Raw genomic sequence first — 20,645 nt, 5'->3', positions numbered from 1 at the left:
GATTCCAAAAGCACTTGAAAGAACAGAAGAATAAGCAAAGGATTCTGGGGAAAAAAAAAAAAAGAAAAAAAAAAAAAGCTACCATATGGAGTTAGTTTGCTTGTTTGTTTCTATTTGGCATCAGCCTTTGGACAGAATCTAGCAGAAGATTTACATAAACTAACTCTGTGCTAATTTAATGAAGCTCATGCTTCCTATCATTCAGGCCAAAACTGTATCCAGATTTTCAGCTTTCATATAACTGAAAAGTTACAAACTGTGCATGACCTGAGCAATTTTGTTAATTGCACCTGCTCAGGTAAGAAAAGGCACAGTTTCTAGGGCATGATGTTGCTGTGTGGAAACAGTAGAAAGAAAAGAAGTTGAGGCTTCTCCTCCCTGTAGGGTTCCAAGCAAAAGCTGGGAAATGCTGTTGCATGTGTGGGGCAAGTGCAGAAGGAAACTCTGAATTGTGAGAGAAAGAAGAATTTCTTTCTTGCTTTCAGATTATTCTCCCCATTACTTTGCATTACTTTCTAATCTTGCTAGCTTTATTCAACTAGCATTCCTAATTAACCTCATGGTTATTTTGTTTAAGAAGGATCCAGTGAGTAACATCAAGTATTACAAATTACCTAAGTTAGAAGGTTCATTCAGTCAGCTTTCTCCAGTGCTTGTCTCAGATACCAACTCTTATATATATATATATATATAAAGTATTTATTTATTTATTTATTTATTTATTTTAATAAAATTTGTTAATGGTGATAAGTGTTTACATTATGAGCTTTCACTGTTCTGGTACAGAGCAAGAGATGCTTATTTTTCTTTTCACACTGCAGCTAATACAAAAGCTGAGGAGCATGCTTGTTGGGTAAGAGGAACAGCTCTTGACAAAATAGGGTTCTATTCCAACATCAAACACTCTCAGTGCTTTGGGTGAAAAATTAAGCACATCAGTAAGCACAAGAATAGTTCCACCAATACTGACTGTATTCTTCATAGGATCAAAGTAATGCATCTGCTTCTATACACAGCAAAGCAAGGTAATGATACCCCTTTTTTCCAGATCACAACAGCAGAAGTGTAGATTATATGCTGGTATTGAAAAGATGAACATGTCACCTTCAGTAAGCAGATAATGACAGACTTGATTTAGAACTCATTTTCTCACTCTGAATTTCACCAAGATTAAAGAAGGATCAGTCAAATGGAGACAAGTTTAAAGCTTTTTGTGTTTCTGTCTTACAAAGGCAGCAATGTCTATGTTGAACTAAGACCCACACCAGATATCTGCGCTCACTCTCCACCTGGAATGTTTCAGATACATTTTTAGTGTGTGTGTGTATGTGTGTGTGTATGTGTGTATGTGTGTGTAACATGCTGCATAAACAACCATTTATTATGAGTTTATTGGGTTTATTTTTGAGAGTTTTCTCTCTTTCTAATGTGCCTATTCCAGTTGAACTGATTTATTGCATAATGGACTCTTCTAACTATAGGGTGAATTCTGTGCATACTTCTGTTGGTATTAGCATATCTCAGAGTAGGGAGGGAGTGAGGAGCTGAATGAGTCTCTGGAACCATATATGGTGAGCAAATTTTTGTCCAGGGGCTGATCTCATCTTTGTGGGAGTTCTGCACAAGGCAAAAGCCAAAGTTTCTCTCTCTCGGTATAAGAACTGCTGTGATGTTACTGGATATTCCTGTTGCTCAGAGCTGTTCTATGGATCTGTCTGGCATATGGGGCCATCTACAGTTTTTTCAAATTGTTTGCAGATTTAATTTGGGTTTTCTATACAAATATATAAGTATTATTATCAGAGTACATGTTGTTTTTATGAGAATATGCTTAAAAAGTTCACAAATAACACTGGGCTGTGAGGCTTATCAGCATTTTGCCGTTTCTTTAGTGTTCAAATAAATATCATGTTTCTTTCATTCTTTCTCTCTTCTTTTTAAAAGAAAAGAAATATAAACAAAAAACATTTGCACAAGCATAGCACTATTTTTAATGAATTTCTTAAAAGCTAGAGCTCTGGATTTATCTCATCAGTTCTACTACAGAATTTCTGTTAAGAACATAGCATAGTAAAATTATTTGCTCTTACATTAATTGATAGCTCATGATGAGCATAGCATACAAAATTTAGCCCAGATATAATCTTTAAATGAAGATCTCATTATAGAAAAAAGTCTTATTCATATTTTTCTGAAAGAAAATCTATGTGCTTTGTTTTCATCATTCACATACAGAGAGTATTAATGCTTTCTTCAACTGTTTAACTGATATATGCATTAATATATGAGAGCTGCTTAAAATTAATGCCTCTTATTTTATTATATTGGCCCATGACATCTGAGGCAGATGTTGATGGTGTGACAGTAGATGTTGAACCTTCCCAACAATATTTGGATACATTTTGTCACTGTGTGACAGCAGAGGGACACTCAGACAAAATGTTGGCTGACAGAAATATGTATGAAGCAGAAGTGTGTAATTGAATTTCTCCACGTGGAACAAATTGCATCCATTGGCATTCATTAACACTTGCTGAATGTTTATGGAGAGCAAACAGTGGATTAGCACACTGAAAGTTGGATGGCATGGTCAGCATTTTCCTAGCAATGATGCCGTCATAGCATCTGTGAAACAGTGGGTCATCTCCTCAGGTGCAGATTTTTATGACAGCCAAAAATACATAGCTAATTGTGACTATATTGAAAAATTAGAGTTTTGTAGTTGCGAATCTGATCTATGAAACAGTGTTTTTGTGTTTTTTTGTATCTGTTGTAGTTTCTATTGAATTAAATAGGAGTACGTATATATGTATACATATATTCCACTTTAACTTTATGCAGTTGAATAACAAGAATCGTTTTTTCTTTACTCTAGATAGCTAGTAGAACTGTGTAAATATAATTTGTATCTTTATCATCTTTATATCATCTTTATCATTTTCTCCTCCCTCCCTTCTTCCCTTTCTGCCTTCCTTCCTCCCTCCACTTTATTGCTATTTTTTACCAATATACACTTTATATTAATAAAATATATTTATTACCATTGTATCATCATATTCATTGTATAATCATGAATGTCAGAGTACTTGAAGATTTGAGCTAAGATTTTACAGTCATGGCCTGAAGCAGAGGAAGCTGGTGTGGTCTGCCTAGTTTTATCAGCAACACAGTGAGAAAGATGAAAAAAAAAAAAAAGCTGAGGTATTGTCAGATCAGGCAAGCTATCAGGATTTGTTGGTCCTTTATACTACCCTACTGCATAGACAACCATAAGCAACTTGAAATCTAGTTCATTATGTTCTCATTATTAATGTTTCTACCAAAGTGTCTTTAAGTTCCATCTGGAAGATTGGAAAGACTCTATGAAAATTCAGAGTCAGGTGGTGAAGGAGTTAATGTGCTTTGATAGAAATTAAAAGTATGAAACAAAAAACAATATGAACCTGAAGTTTGTAGTTTATTATCATATTTGGGGGATAGAATGGATGTTTACATATTTACTAATTGATTTCTCTGGTTTGCTTTTTTTTTTTTTTTTAATAAACTTCTCCAGAGGTACCAAAAACAGAGAAAACTTTTGAGGAGAGACTGATTTTGAAGGCATTCCTTTTGAAGTTTGTGAATTCATATGCACCAATTTTTTATGTTGCCTTTTTTAAAGGAAGGTAGGACAAATCTTTTATGTATTTATGTATGTCTTTTATGTATTTATATAAAGATGGATAGAAAGATATGCATATAGATATGAGCAGAGATATGGATCTGTGTTCAAAAATACAGGCAAAAAGCTGTCTAATTTTGATTTGGGCCACCTTTATCAGTTATGACGAAAATTGTCTAACTCTTGAATGAGAGAGCCTGCCACTGAATGCTGTTTTGAGTGCTGTTCTTTCTCTCTTCAGAGCAGAGCATTATTCTGAATTGCAATTTTCTTAGTTTTCTTACTAAAAATAATCCACAGCTTAGAAACTAATTTCTTTCAATGTAAAAATGAAGGTCCATGGATGAATACTAATTCTCACATGTGTTCACTTTTCAGCTTTTAGTAATTTGTTCTTGAAGCACTACTTTCCAGTTTGGTTTAAAATTGTGAAACTATTTTCCCTATCACTTTCTTCACATTTTGTGCTACTTACCCAAGTTAAATTACAACACATTTAGTCAATTGGAAGTTGAATATTTTGGCAAACAAACTGATCAACCAAAAAACTAATTCAGCTGTTCTGCTAAATAAAGTGTTACTTCCTATGGGTCCAGGATCATTGTCCTTTGGGACCCAATTATCCACAGCATTTCACATGCTTTTGAATGGAAAACTTAAAATAACTGTTTGCTAAAACTTCAGAAAAAAAAATTAAAGCATCTTCTGAATTCTGCTTCATATCAATTTATGTTCCTTTTGGAGGCTGTAAAGTTAGCTAATGTATGTTGTTCACTAATCCTATGCAGTGTCATTGATTTTAGAATCAATGATAAAAATTACCAGGTGTAAATATTATAAGACATTAATGAAAAATATCTCTGACTTCTTTCTTTTCTAACCATTTTTTGGTGTCATATTGTTAAAATAAAGTTGATTTCACTATTTCTCCCAATTTAGTGAGAAGAACATCGACCCAATTTAGTCAGAAAAACCTTAATTATGCATAGGTTTGTAATAATGCCCTCAGTTCTGGGCATTACTCAGATGCCAAGAGCATGGATTTAGAATACATGTTGCCAGTTTTGTCTGTGATCTCTTATCAGGACAGAGATTTTTTTCTCTTAGCACAGAAAAATATTTTAGTAAAATTATTTTGTCAATACATAGTGTGAAAGCATATAGGCATAATATTTTAAAAAAATATTGAAGTTTTCAGTCTTTTACATTTCATTACTTGAAGCATCTAGTTCTGCACTGTTTTAACTAGTATGAAAGAAGAATTATGTTGCTGAAGTTAACCTTTTATTTATTCATCTTATGTTGTAATTACTTTCAGATTTGTTGGCCGTCCTGGTCATTATGTATATGTGTTTGAAGGTTACCGAATGGAAGAAGTAAGTACACAAGAAATTGAAAAAAGAAATCATTGAAACAGTTACATGTATGGTGTTTCAGGGGAATCTAGACAATGAGGGAAAAATAGAATTCTAAGAACCAGTTTACCAGTTTGTTAAAACTTCAGCATAAATAAATATACTCCCAATTTTCTCTCTGACAATTGTATGTTCTGCTTGCAATTTTGACAGTCCGTCTTAGGTGAAGCTTCACAATTTCTTTGTTTTACAAACAGCCATTAAGATACAAATGTTACATGATTTGATGAAAACCCTTTGGAAACCTGTGTTAGAACTGAAGAACTAGTCTGGGCTCTTATTCTATAAATTACTAGAAACCTAGTGATTTTAATAGCCTAAAACTATGGCCATTTTGTGCAAATCCATAAACCTTTTTTCCCCCAACATTCCTTTAAAACTGCTGTCAGTATCCCCTCGAAAAACAACAGACTTACCCAAGGTTTTACAGCAGAGTTTATGCATAAGCCTTTGAAAGACTGAAAATTTTCTCTTCCCTTGGGTGACATCAGGTTGGGAGAGTATTGGCAATACTGCATTATGGTTATTACATTGATTATACAGTAAATATTTGAAAAGCAAATATGTAGCCCAGGGGCACAATTAACTATTTCACTGCTTTCTATATTTTCTGTAATGTGGTTTTATGAGTAGAATTAAAATACCTTGTTAAGGATGAAATTGCATTGATGAATGAGTTCTGCACTTTGGCATAAATTTGTGCAGGTTTGGAGAGGCTCATATGGACTCTTCTAAGTGGATACTTTTAAATTAATTGTCTTATTTCCTTCACACTCTATGTTTTTGTTTAATTACAGTGTGCCCCAGGAGGCTGTTTGATGGAACTCTGTATTCAGCTGAGCATCATTATGCTTGGAAAACAATTGATTCAAAACAATCTGTTTGAAATTGGAATCCCGTATGTATCCCAGCCTTATCCGTTGCCACACTTTATTCCTATGACACAGTAAATTACAGGCTTGATCTTTATTCAGCTGAATGGGTGTTTTATCACTGACTTCAGTGAGTCCTAATTGAATGTGGTGATAAATCATATTTTTGATTTTGATTGTGGCTGTATTTTATGTTGAATGATTGGCTTTATCTTCAGTAAATGTCTGAAAAAAAAAAAAAAAAAAGATTGAGTATATGATATAATTGATCTAAATTAATTTTAGAAACCTTGAAAACCAGGGAAGGCATGATAGATCACTAGGGAGTTCTTAGAAAAGCTTTGAGGGTAGCAGCACTGAATACAAATTAGTATAAGCTAGAGGAGAAATGGTCTGGAGAAAAGCAATAGTTCCTGAAAGGTATTAAAATATATTAGGCGATATATATGACTGTTTTTAAAGTTTACATATGAAGTTCATACAGTTATAATTTGCCTCTATATTCCTGTGAATGACGGAGGGGGTAGAGAATAGGGGAGATAATGCTATGCTGTTCAGCAGTTGACTGACACAGTGTGCTCCCTGCAGTGTCCAGTGCTCCAAACACAATGAGAAATCTCTTTGTGTGTCTACAGTGCCAAGGGGATCTTCAGGTGGGAAAATTCACTGAGAATGTCCTGCTCCTGCTGCTTAAGAGGTTTTGTTTCTGTAAAGTGAATCATCCTTATTGGTGGCAGTGCTCTGTGAATTGTATTAGGTGAAAAGTCTGGCTTAGGCACATGTCTCAGCCCCAGTGAAGTTAGAATATTTTCACTACTTTATGTAACTTTTGAATCACACCACTACTGAAGACCTTGATGACACTAACAAGAAACCAAAATGAGTGATGCTTAGGAGGTTATGAACTATTTAAAAAATGAGGGGTAATTCCCTTTCATGGCAAGATATTTTAACAGTAATTTAAATACAGAGAAAAACTTCCCAAACAAATAAAATATGGATTATGGATGGTTTAATTATCCTTGCATCAAAGTTCACAAGGGAGGCCTGTTTTCTGTCTACATCTCATTGTGTTTGTGGTTTATTTTGAGAAAATGGTGGTAAGTTGTTTGCAAAATATCTGACATGCTGAAGGCCTAAAACTTTCTCAGTGTAAATGAGTGATGGTGTGATAGTTTTGTTTTGTTTTTTTTTTTTTCCCTATCTTCCAAAAGCATACTGTGACTGGACTTTTTTAATAAGAATTTTATGATGTTAAAAATACATTGCATATGTGTTGTGCAAACATAGTTTCTAGCATGCCTGTTTCTCCCATATAACGTTCTATCTGTAACTGTTTCTGTTAGCAGATATAACAGATATGTAGATTAACACAAACCACTCTCTAGCCTCTGGCTTTCTTTCATGCTTTCCTAGTGTATTTTTTTCTGCTCAGCTACCTCTTCTGCTTGATCATGAGCTTCCTGTCTAACCTCATCTCCCATGTTAGGGAATTATTCATCTACCATTAAGTGTTTTCTGTTTTTGTTTTCTTCCCAAGGTATCAATGTCATAACTGGGTTCTTTTTCTATTTCCTAGTGTATGCTTTCACTCAGATAGTGCACTGTAACAAATTGTCCTGTAGCAGAAAGATGGATCACTCTTTCTATCTCCAGTTTTAGCAGCTGCGATTTTTATCCCTTACTTAGCGTCCGTTTGGAGGTGACTGAGAGACACTTTAAATAAGATGAATTCTTCCTTTGCCTCCCTGCATTTTCACTGAGGTCAGAGTGTAAGTGCTGCAATCAGCCTTACTCATATGGAGAGGTGGAAGGGATATCATAAATGGTGATTTATTCTTCACAATCTGGAACTGTCCTCTAGGTGTCTATAACATGGAATTATCTCTCTGCTAAATTATATAATGACACAGATCTAAAAGGTTTTCTTCTTTATCAAAATCTGAAGATTTCTGGAGTTATTTCCAGAAAATCTTCATATTTTACCTGTCATAAAACCCATCACAATTTAATTGGTTTGCGGAACATCACAAAGCCTTACTCCCATTTTCTACCTCTTTCACTAGGAAAAAAAAGACAAAACAAAACAACAAAAACACAAGTAGGTATGCTATAGACTGAGTTTATTAGCAGCAGCCATCCGTTACATCTCTAACACATCAAATGGTCAAGCAGTTTGGAGCCACCATTTGAAGCGTTCCTTATGGCTTATCAGTGCTGACTGAAAAGCTATGGAATTAAAATTCAGATAGCAGTTCTGCATTGCTCAAGGTCGTTGGAACACATACTTCCCCTTTCTTGTTATGTTTATGGAGAAATTACCCCGTAGCTATGAAAGATGTGACTTGCTAGTGTACTAAACCTTTCTGCAATGTCTCTTCCCATTTCTGCTCTGAAGAATACCAAAACAGTTAGATTAACATAACAGTGTTAGAATTACTGGGGCTGGAATTCAGAACTCAGATTTGTCACATATCATAATTCTTTTTCTGTTTCTATGGAAATTGACCAGAAAAGGCTGCAGGTCTGGAAAGCTTTAACCTAAAGTACTTTTCTTCTGTTCTTTATTTCTGAACTCAATGAGGGGGAAAAAAAACACCCAAACCAAACAAACAAACAAAAAAAAACTTCAACAAAACACAAGATAAAATAAAATACAAAATAATATATTTTATTATTCTCTGTCCTTGACCTTGATGATATACTCTCTAGGTGAAATCCTGACCCTATTGAAGTTAATCACCAAATTCCCATTTAATTCAATGAAACAGAAGTTTTAGCCTTTTATTCAGTGTTAGTCTCTGTCACTTATTTCAGAAAGCTGTTAACTGTGCTGGATGAGAATGCCAAGAGATAATGAAATCAATTTAAAGCCACACCGTAGCTGTGACATTCTATGTTGCACTTCATAAAAAGTTATTTTTAATTAATGGGGTAATTTTTTATTTTTTTTTAAAAACATTCAATAGTTAGGAAACACAGCTGGAACTCCCATAGAACTCAGGAGGTTTGAGTGGACTAGCAAAGAATGACTTAATTTCATAGTTGAGGATGTGAAATTTAAGAACTTCAATTCTCTCCTTGCTTTCTTCTTGTACCCTCTGCCCATTAATATGAGAAGTTCTTTCATTATGTGAACATAATGCAGGAATATGACTGAAGAAAAGATCAAACTCTCAGTGCTCTTTCCCCAAAGCAGCTAACAGGAGAATTTGAGTCACTGAACTTTCTTCCTCTTCCCTAAATATAGGTGTTCCAGGTACTTAATTCCTATCTACTTTTCTCCCTCCAAAGTTTACTGTCTTTCTACAAAAGAAAAAGTATTAACAGAAAAAATAACCTTAAAAACCCTCTGATAGAAATAAGCATTCATCTGTGGTATCTGAATTCTGGAGATTTTCTGTCTTTTCTTGCATTCAGATTCATGTGGATTCCTCATTTACACCTCTTCTCCATAAGGTATCACCATGCAGTGCTTGAATTTAGGTTCTAGGTGACTGTCACAGGTGATCTTCACAGTGCCTGAGAGCATTTACTGACTAAGCCCTTTAGGTATGTGCATATCTGTAACTCTTCCTGCTTGTTCCTCATGCTCTGTGCATTAGTGTACAGGTGTTTGAATTGAACTCTCATTGAGGCTAATTTACCAGTTTGCTTTATCCTGCACTCTGGGCACTGTCTTCCTGGCCTGTGATCCAAATCCAGGCCTTGCTGTCATCTGTCTCAAAGCAGAATGGGTTGAGGACACCCTCCCTCAGCAACCCTAGTTTAAAACTCTCCTGACTAAATTGGAAAGTTTGTTGTCCTTCTCTGAAAGATGAACCACATACTCTCTCAGAATACTGGATTTATCAAAACTAGTCTCGTGGCCTAAATAGTCAAAGCCCTGTTCAAGACACCACTTCTTTAAATGTTGATTGATTTTCTCAGCCTTCTGCCACCCTATGCCTTTAACTGGGAGGATTCATGAAAAGACTACCCGTGCTCCTGAGTCCTTAACTGCTGCTCCCAGCTCCTTGTAGTTCCTCTTCATATTCTTCAGGTTACTCACAGCTGTGTCACTGGTGCCTATGTGAAACAGCAGCAGCAGGTAGTAGTCTGTGGGACATACAAGGTCTGGCAGCCTCTCTGTCACATCCTTGATGCAGGCCCCTGGCAAGCAGCAGACCTCTCTAGATAGCAGGTCAGGGTGACAAATGGGTGCCTCTGTACCTCTCAGAAGAGAATCACCCACTACTCCCACCTATCACTTTTTCTTGGTTGCAGCAGATGCTATGCAAGCGGGAGCTGGTCTGGCTGCCTTAGTCAGTTTTGAGGACTTATTACAGTTTGTATGGTTCTGCAGAAGCTTCTCAGACTTTGAGGCAGTCTTCTTTGTCCTGGTGGTCTGCCATTTCTCTCTGACTGGATGTGTTTCTGGAGGAGTTTGGGGCTGTTTGGCTCCAAACTGTGGATTCAATACAGGTTGCGTGTGAATCCAGTTGTATATCTCCATTTCTGCCTCCCTGATAGTACACAGCCTTTTGACTGTCTCCTGCAGCTCAGTCATCTGTCACAGGAGGTCCTCCACCTGGGCACATCTTACACAGGCGAGTTTTCCACTCACCTCTGCTCCAGGAGCAAGGTCCAGGCACTTCCCACAGATCAGTCTGCACAGCTGCTTCTGCCTTCAAGAGCTCAGTTTGGGTGGAGAAACTGGTTGTGTCCAGGGTGGTCCTGTGAATGGTGTATACCACCTTTGCTAGAGCTGCAGTCTTAGCTCAGCAGCAAATTCAGCTACTATTCCAGCTGCTGCCCACCTTACTGTGCTTTTTAGGGGCATGGGTTTGGTCTCTGTATGCCCTGGCAGCAGCCGTGCCTTGTCAGTCTCTCTCACAAGAGCTGCCAATTGCTGTAGGTTTATTTCTCTCTCTCGGTGTTTCCCCAGCAAAGGAAACCCCTAAAACATCCTTATACTTTGAGATCTGTCGCTCCAGTTCTGACTCGGCTGGATTCGAAGCAGCTGCTCTTGGCAACTGAGTCTAAAATGGCTGATACTGTTAAAAACCATGGTCAAAAGGAGAAACTAAGATGCCAACTCATCTGATCTATGGGATGTGGGAAACAGAACTGACCCGTGTTTACCTAAGGACTATTAGTAAACTGTTCTACAGGCCACAAGCAGCCCCAGACCTGTGCTTTAAAGGCAGCTGCTCTTCTCTGTCAAGAAGCCCAGCCCCTGTGTGCACCCATTTCTCAGCAACAACTGAACATCAGTGTTCTGTTAATGCTGTCTGGGCTGAAACCAGGACATGGGGAGAATGCAGTTCAGTGGTAACTCAAGTCATAGCAAATAATTTTATGTGTTTTGATATAAGGTAAACACTATGAATAGTGAAAAATAAGCAACCTTTCCATTCTAATAACTTAAGAACAGGTTTCAAGATTGCTGAAATAATTTTTTTCATATATTTGTAAATCCATTTTCAGTTGACACATTACCTGAGAATTTTCAAATATAATGTATTATTGCAATCAGATATTCAACTCAAAAATTTGATAATGTTTCTTTACTAGACTTGTATAAGACCTATCTTACCAAAGAAAAATATCCCTCAATTCAAACTCACACTTTATGTCTTTCCTTTTTAGCAGTATGTATATTTGTGAACAACTAAAAGCAGAGGAAGTGTAAAATCTCATAAAAAAATCACAAACACTTTGAGAATTCACTATGAGTTGCAGCCACTTCAGTCAAATCAGATTGATGCATTAGTTTCACAAAAACAAGGTCAAATAACCACTGTTGTGGTTTTATTGCTCTCTTTTTTGTTTTAATAAAAATATTAATAGCTATAATAATTTTTCTTTTCTTTTTTTTTTTTACTTATATACATTAACTATATTACATATTTTATGAGGGCTGCCCTGAAAGTAATGCCACCCTACTTCCATGCAATCTGAGTCTGCTTTGGTTCCCCCCCCCTTCTGCCTGCCCTTTTCTCCTGCAGCATGACTGTACAAACGGGAGGGTCACATTCCTCAGCTCGTCCCTTTCTCCAAGCTGTTACTGGGAGGAGTGAGTTAATTCCTTTTGATATCTTTTCCTATAGCACCTATTTCTCAAATAAAGTCTCTATCATTGCCCTCATTTGACCTACACCCATGAATATTCCATTATATCTTGTTGCTTTGTGACAGATGTCAGCAGAAGGTCAGTCTGACAAAATAGTTTCTGACACAGAAGTGTGTCTGCAAGCAAAGGTGTAGAACTGAATTCCTCCATGAAGAAAATGTTGCACCCATTGACATTCTTTGACATTTGCTGCACATTGGAGACCAAACAGTGGATGTGAGCACAATTAGTTGGTGGGTGGTGTGTTTCAACAGTGGCAACAGGGACTGTGAGTCACCTTCGCAAGTACAGGTTTTAACAAGCATGGCACACAGGCTGTTGTTCATCACTGGTGAAAATGCAGAGCTAATGGTGATGACTATGCTCAAAAATATTTATAGCTGAGAATTTGCTCTATCAGAATTACAATGCTCATTGTAGCCATTGTAGTTTCCCTGAAAACAAATAGGAGGCATTAATTTCATTGTGGCCTACATATATCAGCCCAAAAAATTCCTTTTCACTCAGTACAGCCTAGGCAAGCCTAAAGGCACAACTTAAGGACAATTTAAAACTTGCAAATCTCATATGAAAAATCTGTAAAGGATAGTGATACAGTTGTGCAAGTACACAGAATATCTAACTTCTTGTGAAATTAGTTTTTCAGGGTCTACAGGGGTTTGCATACTTTGTCTTGTATATTGTATATTGTCAGTAAACTCAAAAGAGAACAGCAATTTCAGAAATATGTATTTTCTCATGTAAAAATTTAAACAAATCTTTCAAATTTGTTGTCAGTGTACTTCTGTAGTTTTCAGTAGTTTAGGAATAAACTTGCAGATAAGATATAGTGAGTCCCAGTTCTTCTCAGTAAGTTTCAATACAAGTGCTATAGCAGAGTTCTGATGTGATGTCACTATGTGTATCTCTGTCACAGGTTTGTCTAGATCAATCTATATCCATGACAGGGGGGCACCAGGCCTGTGGGCCCCCTGGCCCCCAAAAATGGGAAGGGAAAAGGGGTAGGGAGATGGGAGCTGGGCTCAAGGAAACAGAGCAGCAGCAATGATCTAAGGAGGAATACTTACTTTACTAACTATGATATTAGAATGCAAGATAACACAATATAATACAATCTAATTGAAATTGAGGCTAATAAATCAAGTAAAATAAGAGAGAGAGTTTTCTGAAAACCAAGAAGTCTACTTTGAAATTGAAGATGCATGGCTTGGAAGCATATCCACACCCACTGCCAGGTAGTGAAAGAGAGCAAGCATCACTTCTGTGATGTATTGTCCTCTCTGACCGTGAGGTCCTCTGGGATGTGTACTTATTCTACTCTGTGCTCCACATGATGTTATGATGTAGAATAACAGTAGCAAAAATTACAAAACCATGACAGTCTCAAGTAGTACTTTTGTAATAATAGTTTTTTACTGAATCCAAAGTGACTAAGATAGAATATCTGTGTGTGTGAAAGGAATGACAAACCACTATGAGACCAAATTCTACTGACCTTACTGAATCTCCCCTAGGAATCTGATGCTCCCTGTTCATTTGAAGACTGGTTAGGTAGATAATTAGGTAGCCGTAAGGGAATTAACTCTTTCCAGGGGCAAAGGTCCTTAATAGAATTAAGATATTGTTTAAACTTGACATTTTGTAAGTATATATTTCATTATTTTTATTAATTGTAGCCTTATTATTATTATTACTATTATTAATAATAATAATAATAATGAGGCTACAATTAATAGACAAGTGCTTTCTCTTTAAGATTCTACAAGCAGTAGATATGTATACATACAGATATCCATTTGCTGATTTAAATACACTCAGGTACATGCTTGAGATTAGAAATGACCGGAATCCAAGCATCTTTGTTTTCCATTGGTTACGGGGCTGACTGGAAGTCAGTGAAGTCCTAAGTAACTTTGGACCTATCAGTAAGTTAGATATAGTTGTGTTTTGGTTTTTTATTTTTTAGTGCTGCAGATTTCTCAGCAGAGGCAATCTTTTGGTGTTGACAGTGGGAAGCCTTCTTGCTTAAATTGCATAAGTCTACCAGGTTTATGAATGAGTATATTCTATTATTCTCATTGATTGGCAATATATACATTGTCATTTTGTTTACAAAATATATTATATGGAAGTTTTCAAATTTCATGTTGAGAGAAAAGTACATCTGTGCAACATATGAAGTATGAGCATTTTACTTCCAGGTCTTTGCTTGTTTTTCCTTCTTGAAGGAGATGCATATTACTAACTATTTATTATTTATTTATAACTATTTAAGTCAAAGGTGCTTAAGCTTCAGAAATATACTTGTTCATATTTTTTCATTATACATATTATGTGTCTAGAGACAAGTAATTACTATGAAGTACTGGGTTCAAGTTTATCATAGCATATTGTGGTGTTGTAACATTCTTCTAATGCAGGAACACAGCAACTATTTCATTCAGCAGCCAGTTAACTGTCAATAAGCAGCAGCTTAGGAGAAGCTGCAAACCAAACTTTTGTGGCACACAGCAACTTGATATTCATTTTATGTTCTAGTACAAAGATTTAGGCCATGTTCTATTGGCAAGAAAAAAAAGTAAAAAAATAGGTCTGACCTTTTGTTCCTCAGGAAATTAAAGAAGCTCATCAGGAAGATGAAGGATGAAAGAACTGAACCAAAGAAAATGGACACCAGCCAACCAAAGGACCCTCAGCAGTGGGATCTTGACTACACCTTGGAACCTTTCACTGGGCTGACTCCAGAATACATGGAAATGAGTAAGACTTCCGTATTCCTTTTCTGCAACAATAGTTTTTTCATATGACTAACAAACATATGTTGTATGACATGAAACATATTGTATGAGTTGAAAAGCTGAAGGTCTTACTCCATCTACTGCAGGCAAGGTGGCAAGGGAACACACACCACAGAGACAAGCAGAAAAAAAAAAGAAAAATAACAGTCTCATGACTCTCAGTAAGGTTTATCTTTCGCTCTTGATAAAATGACAAAAAAAAAATAGATGTTATAACTTGTAAAAATGTCCATGTGTCCCTATGCACAAGGCCACTTAATGCTGCAGCAGGGAGTGTTCAACTTTTTAAATGTTCTGTTGGACTTTTATGTTTAACATCACCCTAAATTAAATCAGTCACAGGTGATCCTGTTTCTTGGGACTTCCACTTCCAGCAGCTATGCCACCATGCATACCTCTTCCACTTCAGGAGTGACCTACCACTTCTACCAGACTGTTAACTTCTCATCCCTCCGCCCCATTTAAAAACAAACAAACAAACAAAAAACAAACAAACAAACAAAAAAAAAACCCAACACATTAGTTTGCTGAGAACTCTTTCTGCTCCAGAAAGATGTACTCAGAGAAGTATGGCCACTTGTCATTTTAATTTTTCAGTCAGGAAAGTGTGTATATTGAGTCTTCAGGCTAACTACTTGTGACACTAGGATGTTTTGTAGCCCTGAGTAAAGGCTCAATCCATAGCATTAAAATGATAATGAGGTAGACAGCTAGAGAGAATCCAGGAAAATGAGTTCAAAATCTATTTCCTATTCATAAAATGGAGCACAAGTTATCTTTAAGAATTGTGGTAGAAAAGCGTGGAGCCACTTGACTGAAAGTCAGTAGCTGCAGTGTGGAACATAGGCACTGGAGAAAATTCAGGGCAGACAGTGATAGGAATGATGGCTTCATGGATTCTGATTATTGCATAAAATTGTATTTCAACAACTGTTCATGAAATTGAAACACAGAACTAAGAGCAAGTCCATAGAAGTCAATAACATGACTGATATAACATACAGCGTGCAGGAAACTGAGATAAAGGCACATAGTTATTGAAGCAAAAGTCATAAATTATTTCGAAAAACAAATAAGAAGTAAGCCCCAAAGTCTACAAGTTAAGTAAATTTCCATTGCCTTCATTGGCATTTTACATATGCTAGTATTGTGGGAGGAAGAGGCCAACGCAAATAAATGGCAAATAAACTACTTTCCTTGGAAAATGCTCATTTCTTCAGTACTCTGAATCTGATTTCACCCAGCAGACTGTACTGAGCTTCTTTCTTAAACAGGCCTTATTAATCAATAATAGTTTTGATGCATACTATTGAAATTTCTGATGATTGTTTGTTTTGGTACTATTTGCTGATATATAAATATATGTTTTTTACCAGACACTTTTGAGCAGAAACACTCTGAATGTTTGAGTGATCTGAAAATTTTGCGCAATGAGTACTGAAATGTAAATTGTCACTGTTAATGTGTCAGTTTTTTTATGAGTACTTTCCATTGCTGAAACTCTGAACTGACTTTTGACACAGTCCAATATACCAGACTGTGCTCCCAAAGTATGCAGCATGTATAGCAGTTTTCCCTTTCAGCTGGCAGTAAGTTCACAACAAGCAGCCTACAATATTAGGAGCTGGCAAGAAGTTGATTTTTAGAGAAGCAATGAGTACTGCTAATGAAAAGAATTTAGAAAGTCCTGTCTAAAACCATCTGAATGATGCACATGAATGTGTGAAGTTTATGCCACTACTGACTTTTCTGTTGAGAATAAACTGACAAGAGCAATGATTTTCAGATTCTTAATTCTTATTTACTCTTCTCCAGTCCCTAGGAGCTCAGCATTTATGAGACAATTAAATGAAAACATATATATATATTTTTTTTTCTCAGAGATATAATAGGAGTTTAATCATCTGACTGCTGTTAAAAATCAGTTGGGCAAAACTCTTTTTTGAATTCTAAGAAGCAAATGATCAGATCCAGTGTATGTATCAAATGACTACCATAAGGAAGATTTGGAAGAATTTCCCCTACAGCAGGAAAAGCCATCGAACAGGCAATGTGTGAAGCAGCAAAAGGGGAATAAATAAATAAATAAATAAATAAATAAATGATTGAAGAGGGACTTACATTTTTGTATGATCTCTATAATGAGCATGGATTTGAAAATACCACCTCAGTCTCTTATGTGTAGACTTGATAAATGTATATTTAATAAAGAGTGGTAAATGACAACTATTTCTTGATTTCTCAGCCAGGCTTGGTTGTCTGTTGAAAAAATTTTTCTTAGAAACTTATTCCATTCTTTACTTAGTGTAGCACATAGTTCTGTTACATATTATTGCGAAAGAAATGAGGAAAGAGGAAAACAATTATAAGCAATTACCTTCATTCAGGTTATGTTTTGATACAAAAAAAATGCAAAGGTTACCCATGCTACTCTGTGTAAATCAGGTAGAACCTGAGCAATATTCACTGTGACAGATTTTATACTGGGGACTGATTCTTACATAAAAACAATGACAATCACTCTGTGCTCTTGGTCTTAACTTGCAGGTCAGTTTAGAGGGACAGTGTTTGCTGTATCTTTCTTTGTTGAGATTCAGTTCCATTTAGACTCTGTGTACAGGTGGTTACTTTCCATGAAAAGTGGTCTTAGAGTTGCTGTGATCTGGGAGACTTCTGCTGTTTGTCTCAGGGTCCAATTAGCCGAAGCCTAAATGAAATGTCGTATATATATGTGGCAACAGGTGCTGGGAATGGTGTTCCATGTGTGCTGGCTCTAAAGCCTTTACTTATTTCCTGAGTAAGACTGACAGTGCAAGTGACTTGTCCTTGACACTAGCAGTCCGGATATTTTCTCTCATCAGAAATAAAGCCCATGTCATTTGACCACACATCTAGTGCTCTGTTTTGAGGACATGGTTTTATTTCTCTTGTCCTCAAGTTTTCCCTATATACAACTCTCAATTTGCTCACTAGGTTCTGACATGAAATGGGGTTTTATTCATCTCTGTAGTCCTTCAATCTGGCATAAAAGTAGGAAATCTGTGAGAAAAAAAAAAAAAAGCTGGATGTATATGTGAATACTATAAGAGCTCTGTATGGAGCCTTTGCATTAGGTATAAAGATGAATGTAATATAGATATTCCAGGGTTGCCATTGTGTAATCTGGCCAAAAAGAGGATGCCTTGACATCAGCAGTCATAGGTGGAAATCTTTGTGAGTGTGGTAGAAGTGGTGTAAATGGTTCTATTGTAACTGTACAGATGTCTGCAGAATTCCAGAATGCTACTATTAGGAGGCTGGAACACTGAAGAGATTTTAAGAGGGCCACACAAATACTGCTGGCATAGACTTTTCAGTGGCTTTTCAGTAGATGCTTTTAAGTAGTTATGCAGTTTATGCACCATTCCTTTTCTGTTTGTAACCAGCAGGTCTAAAAGGGTGTTTCCCCTGGTAGGGAAACTTCCTGACACTAACTGTGTCAAGAAGTTGTCTTCTGCATGCTCCAGGAACATCCTAGACCCCTTCAACAGAAGGTATCAGTTAAGATGAAGTCTCCCACAAGAGTCTTTCATGAACTTAAAAACAAAACAAAAAAAAAAGTGAATTTTCCCAGGCAGTGAATAAAAGGGGCTGGAAGCATTATCAAAGCAAATGTGTGTGGCTTATGCTTGAAGCACTGTAAAAGCCTTTTTTGTTGTTGTTTTTAATTTAATTCTTCCAGTTCTATTCCAGCTAAATTCATGTAAAACCAAATAAGGCATACATTAGCACTGTTTGTTTTTTAATAATTTCACAGGTTTTGGGGGGACATTACTCTAACATATTTTTATTTCCTTTATAATTCATTTTCCTGACTATGAATATAAAATATTCAGGAAAGTAGATTTCAAGGATATTGTGCACAGAATCACAGAATCATTAAGGTTGGAAAAGACCACTAAGATCACCTAGTCCAACAATGAACTGATCACAGCTGTGCCCACTAAACTGTGTCACTCAATGCCATATCTACCCTTTTCTTGAAAATCTTCAGGGATGGTGGCCCTACTGCCTCCATGGACAGCCCATTCCAATACCTTACCACTTTTTCCGAAAATAATTTTTTCCTATTATCCAACATGAATCTACCTTTGTGCAACTTAAAGCCTTTAGTGCTCACTGTATTGCTAGGGGAAAGAGGTGACCCCACCTTGTTACAACCTCCTTTTTTTGTTGTAGAGAGCTACATCTCCCCTGAGTTTCCTCTTCTTCAGACTAAACAATCCCAGTTCCCTCACCTCCTCATTAGACTTGTGTTCCAGACCCTTCACTCACTTCATTGTCTTTCTTTGGATACTCTTAAGGGCCTCAATATCTTTTGTGTGCCAAGAGACACAAAACAGAACACAGTACTTGAATCTTCCTAACTTCATCAAGAACATAGAACTCAATCATTTAATGGTTGCTGTGTTCAAATCAGCTACCAGCTACGTCTCCCACCATTCTTTTTCTGTTGGTAACCAGCAGGTCTAAAAGGGTGTTTTCCCTGGTAGGTTTTCTCACCAACTGTGTCAAGAAGTTGTCTTCTGCACACTCCAGGAACATTCTAGACCACTTCAACAGGAGGTATCAGTTAAGATGAAGTCTCCCACAAGAGCAAGGGCTACCAATCACCTGACTTATGCCAGCTGCTTGTAGAATTCTTTGCCTCTTCATACTGGTTGGACTCCCACCAGGATGTCAGCCCCATTGGTCTTCTCCCTGATCCTCATCTATAAAGGTCAAACTTCATAATTCCCAGTACTGACCTCTACAAAATTGAAATGCTTCCTAACATAACCAATTACGTCTCCTTCCTTGCCTATCCCTTCTGAAGAGCTTATAGCCCTCCACTGCAGCACTCCAGTCATGAGAATGATCCCACCATGTTTCAGTGATGGCAGCTAAGTCATAGCTTTCTTGACACGCAATGGCTTCCTCTTGCTAGTTGCCCATTTTGCAGACATTGGTGGAGATGCATTTCAGCTGGATTATTGGTATCACTTCTGATACTGAAATTTTGCCCATAGGCTCATCCCTAATAAGGCTGGTCTTAACCTCTTCCTCCTTCAAATGCAGTTCAAAGCCTAATCAATGTGCTGTGCCAATTCCTGGCTGGAATCCTTTTCCCTCTTTTCACCCATATGGACCCCATTTGTCGCTAGCAGACCTATTGCCTAATAAACTGCCCTATGACCAAAAGAAACAAAGAGTCACCAGCTTTCAACCACATTGATCAGGTGGGTTTTCCTGCTCCTCTCAGTATTTTTCCCTGCTACCAAAGACATCAAGTAAAATGCCACCTGAACTTCTGCACCCATAAATTAACCACCTGAATGCCTGAGATTTTCGCTTGGTAGCTTTCAGGCTTTTCCACTTGACTTCATCACTGCTTACCTGAAATACAAAGAGTGGGTAATGATTTGAGGCCTGTACTAGGCAAGGTATCTTCCTTATGATTTCTCTGATCTGGGCACAAGGGACAAAGCAGACTTCCCTGTGAGTAAAGCCCAGCTGCATAGCAGACCCTTGGTTCCCCTCTCAGAAGGGAGTCATCTATTACAATTGCCTTTCTTTTGTTCTTGGAAGGGACTGTCTTTTGGTGTGGGGTTGACTGCTTCAAACTGGAAAGCTCTTTCTTTAGTATCCTCACTCACTTGTCCTTGAATCCTCCATACCTTTTTATGCAAGGGAACTTGGGATGGTGAGGTAGGCTGGAAGGGGGTCACCTTCCACCCCAAGAAAGAGCCAGTTTCCATTCCTCCT

General features: G+C 37.0%; 1 protein-coding gene across 1 annotated transcript in view; it reads left to right on the top strand.

The window, feature by feature from the left end:
• Nucleotides 1-20,645, top strand: part of ANO2 (anoctamin 2) — a 106,207-nt gene that overhangs the window by 68,705 nt on the left and 16,857 nt on the right. The window contains exons 17-20 of the mRNA XM_032440933.1: nt 3,554-3,665; nt 4,980-5,037; nt 5,874-5,974; nt 14,675-14,823. Of these exons, the coding sequence (XP_032296824.1) occupies nt 3,554-3,665; nt 4,980-5,037; nt 5,874-5,974; nt 14,675-14,823 (420 nt within the window). The remainder of the gene's footprint in view (nt 1-3,553; nt 3,666-4,979; nt 5,038-5,873; nt 5,975-14,674; nt 14,824-20,645) is intronic.

Source organism: Coturnix japonica, chromosome 1 (assembly GCF_001577835.2).
Source record: "Coturnix japonica isolate 7356 chromosome 1, Coturnix japonica 2.1, whole genome shotgun sequence".
Classification (NCBI taxonomy): domain Eukaryota; kingdom Metazoa; phylum Chordata; class Aves; order Galliformes; family Phasianidae; genus Coturnix; species Coturnix japonica.
This window is presented reverse-complemented; position numbering and strand designations above follow the sequence as displayed.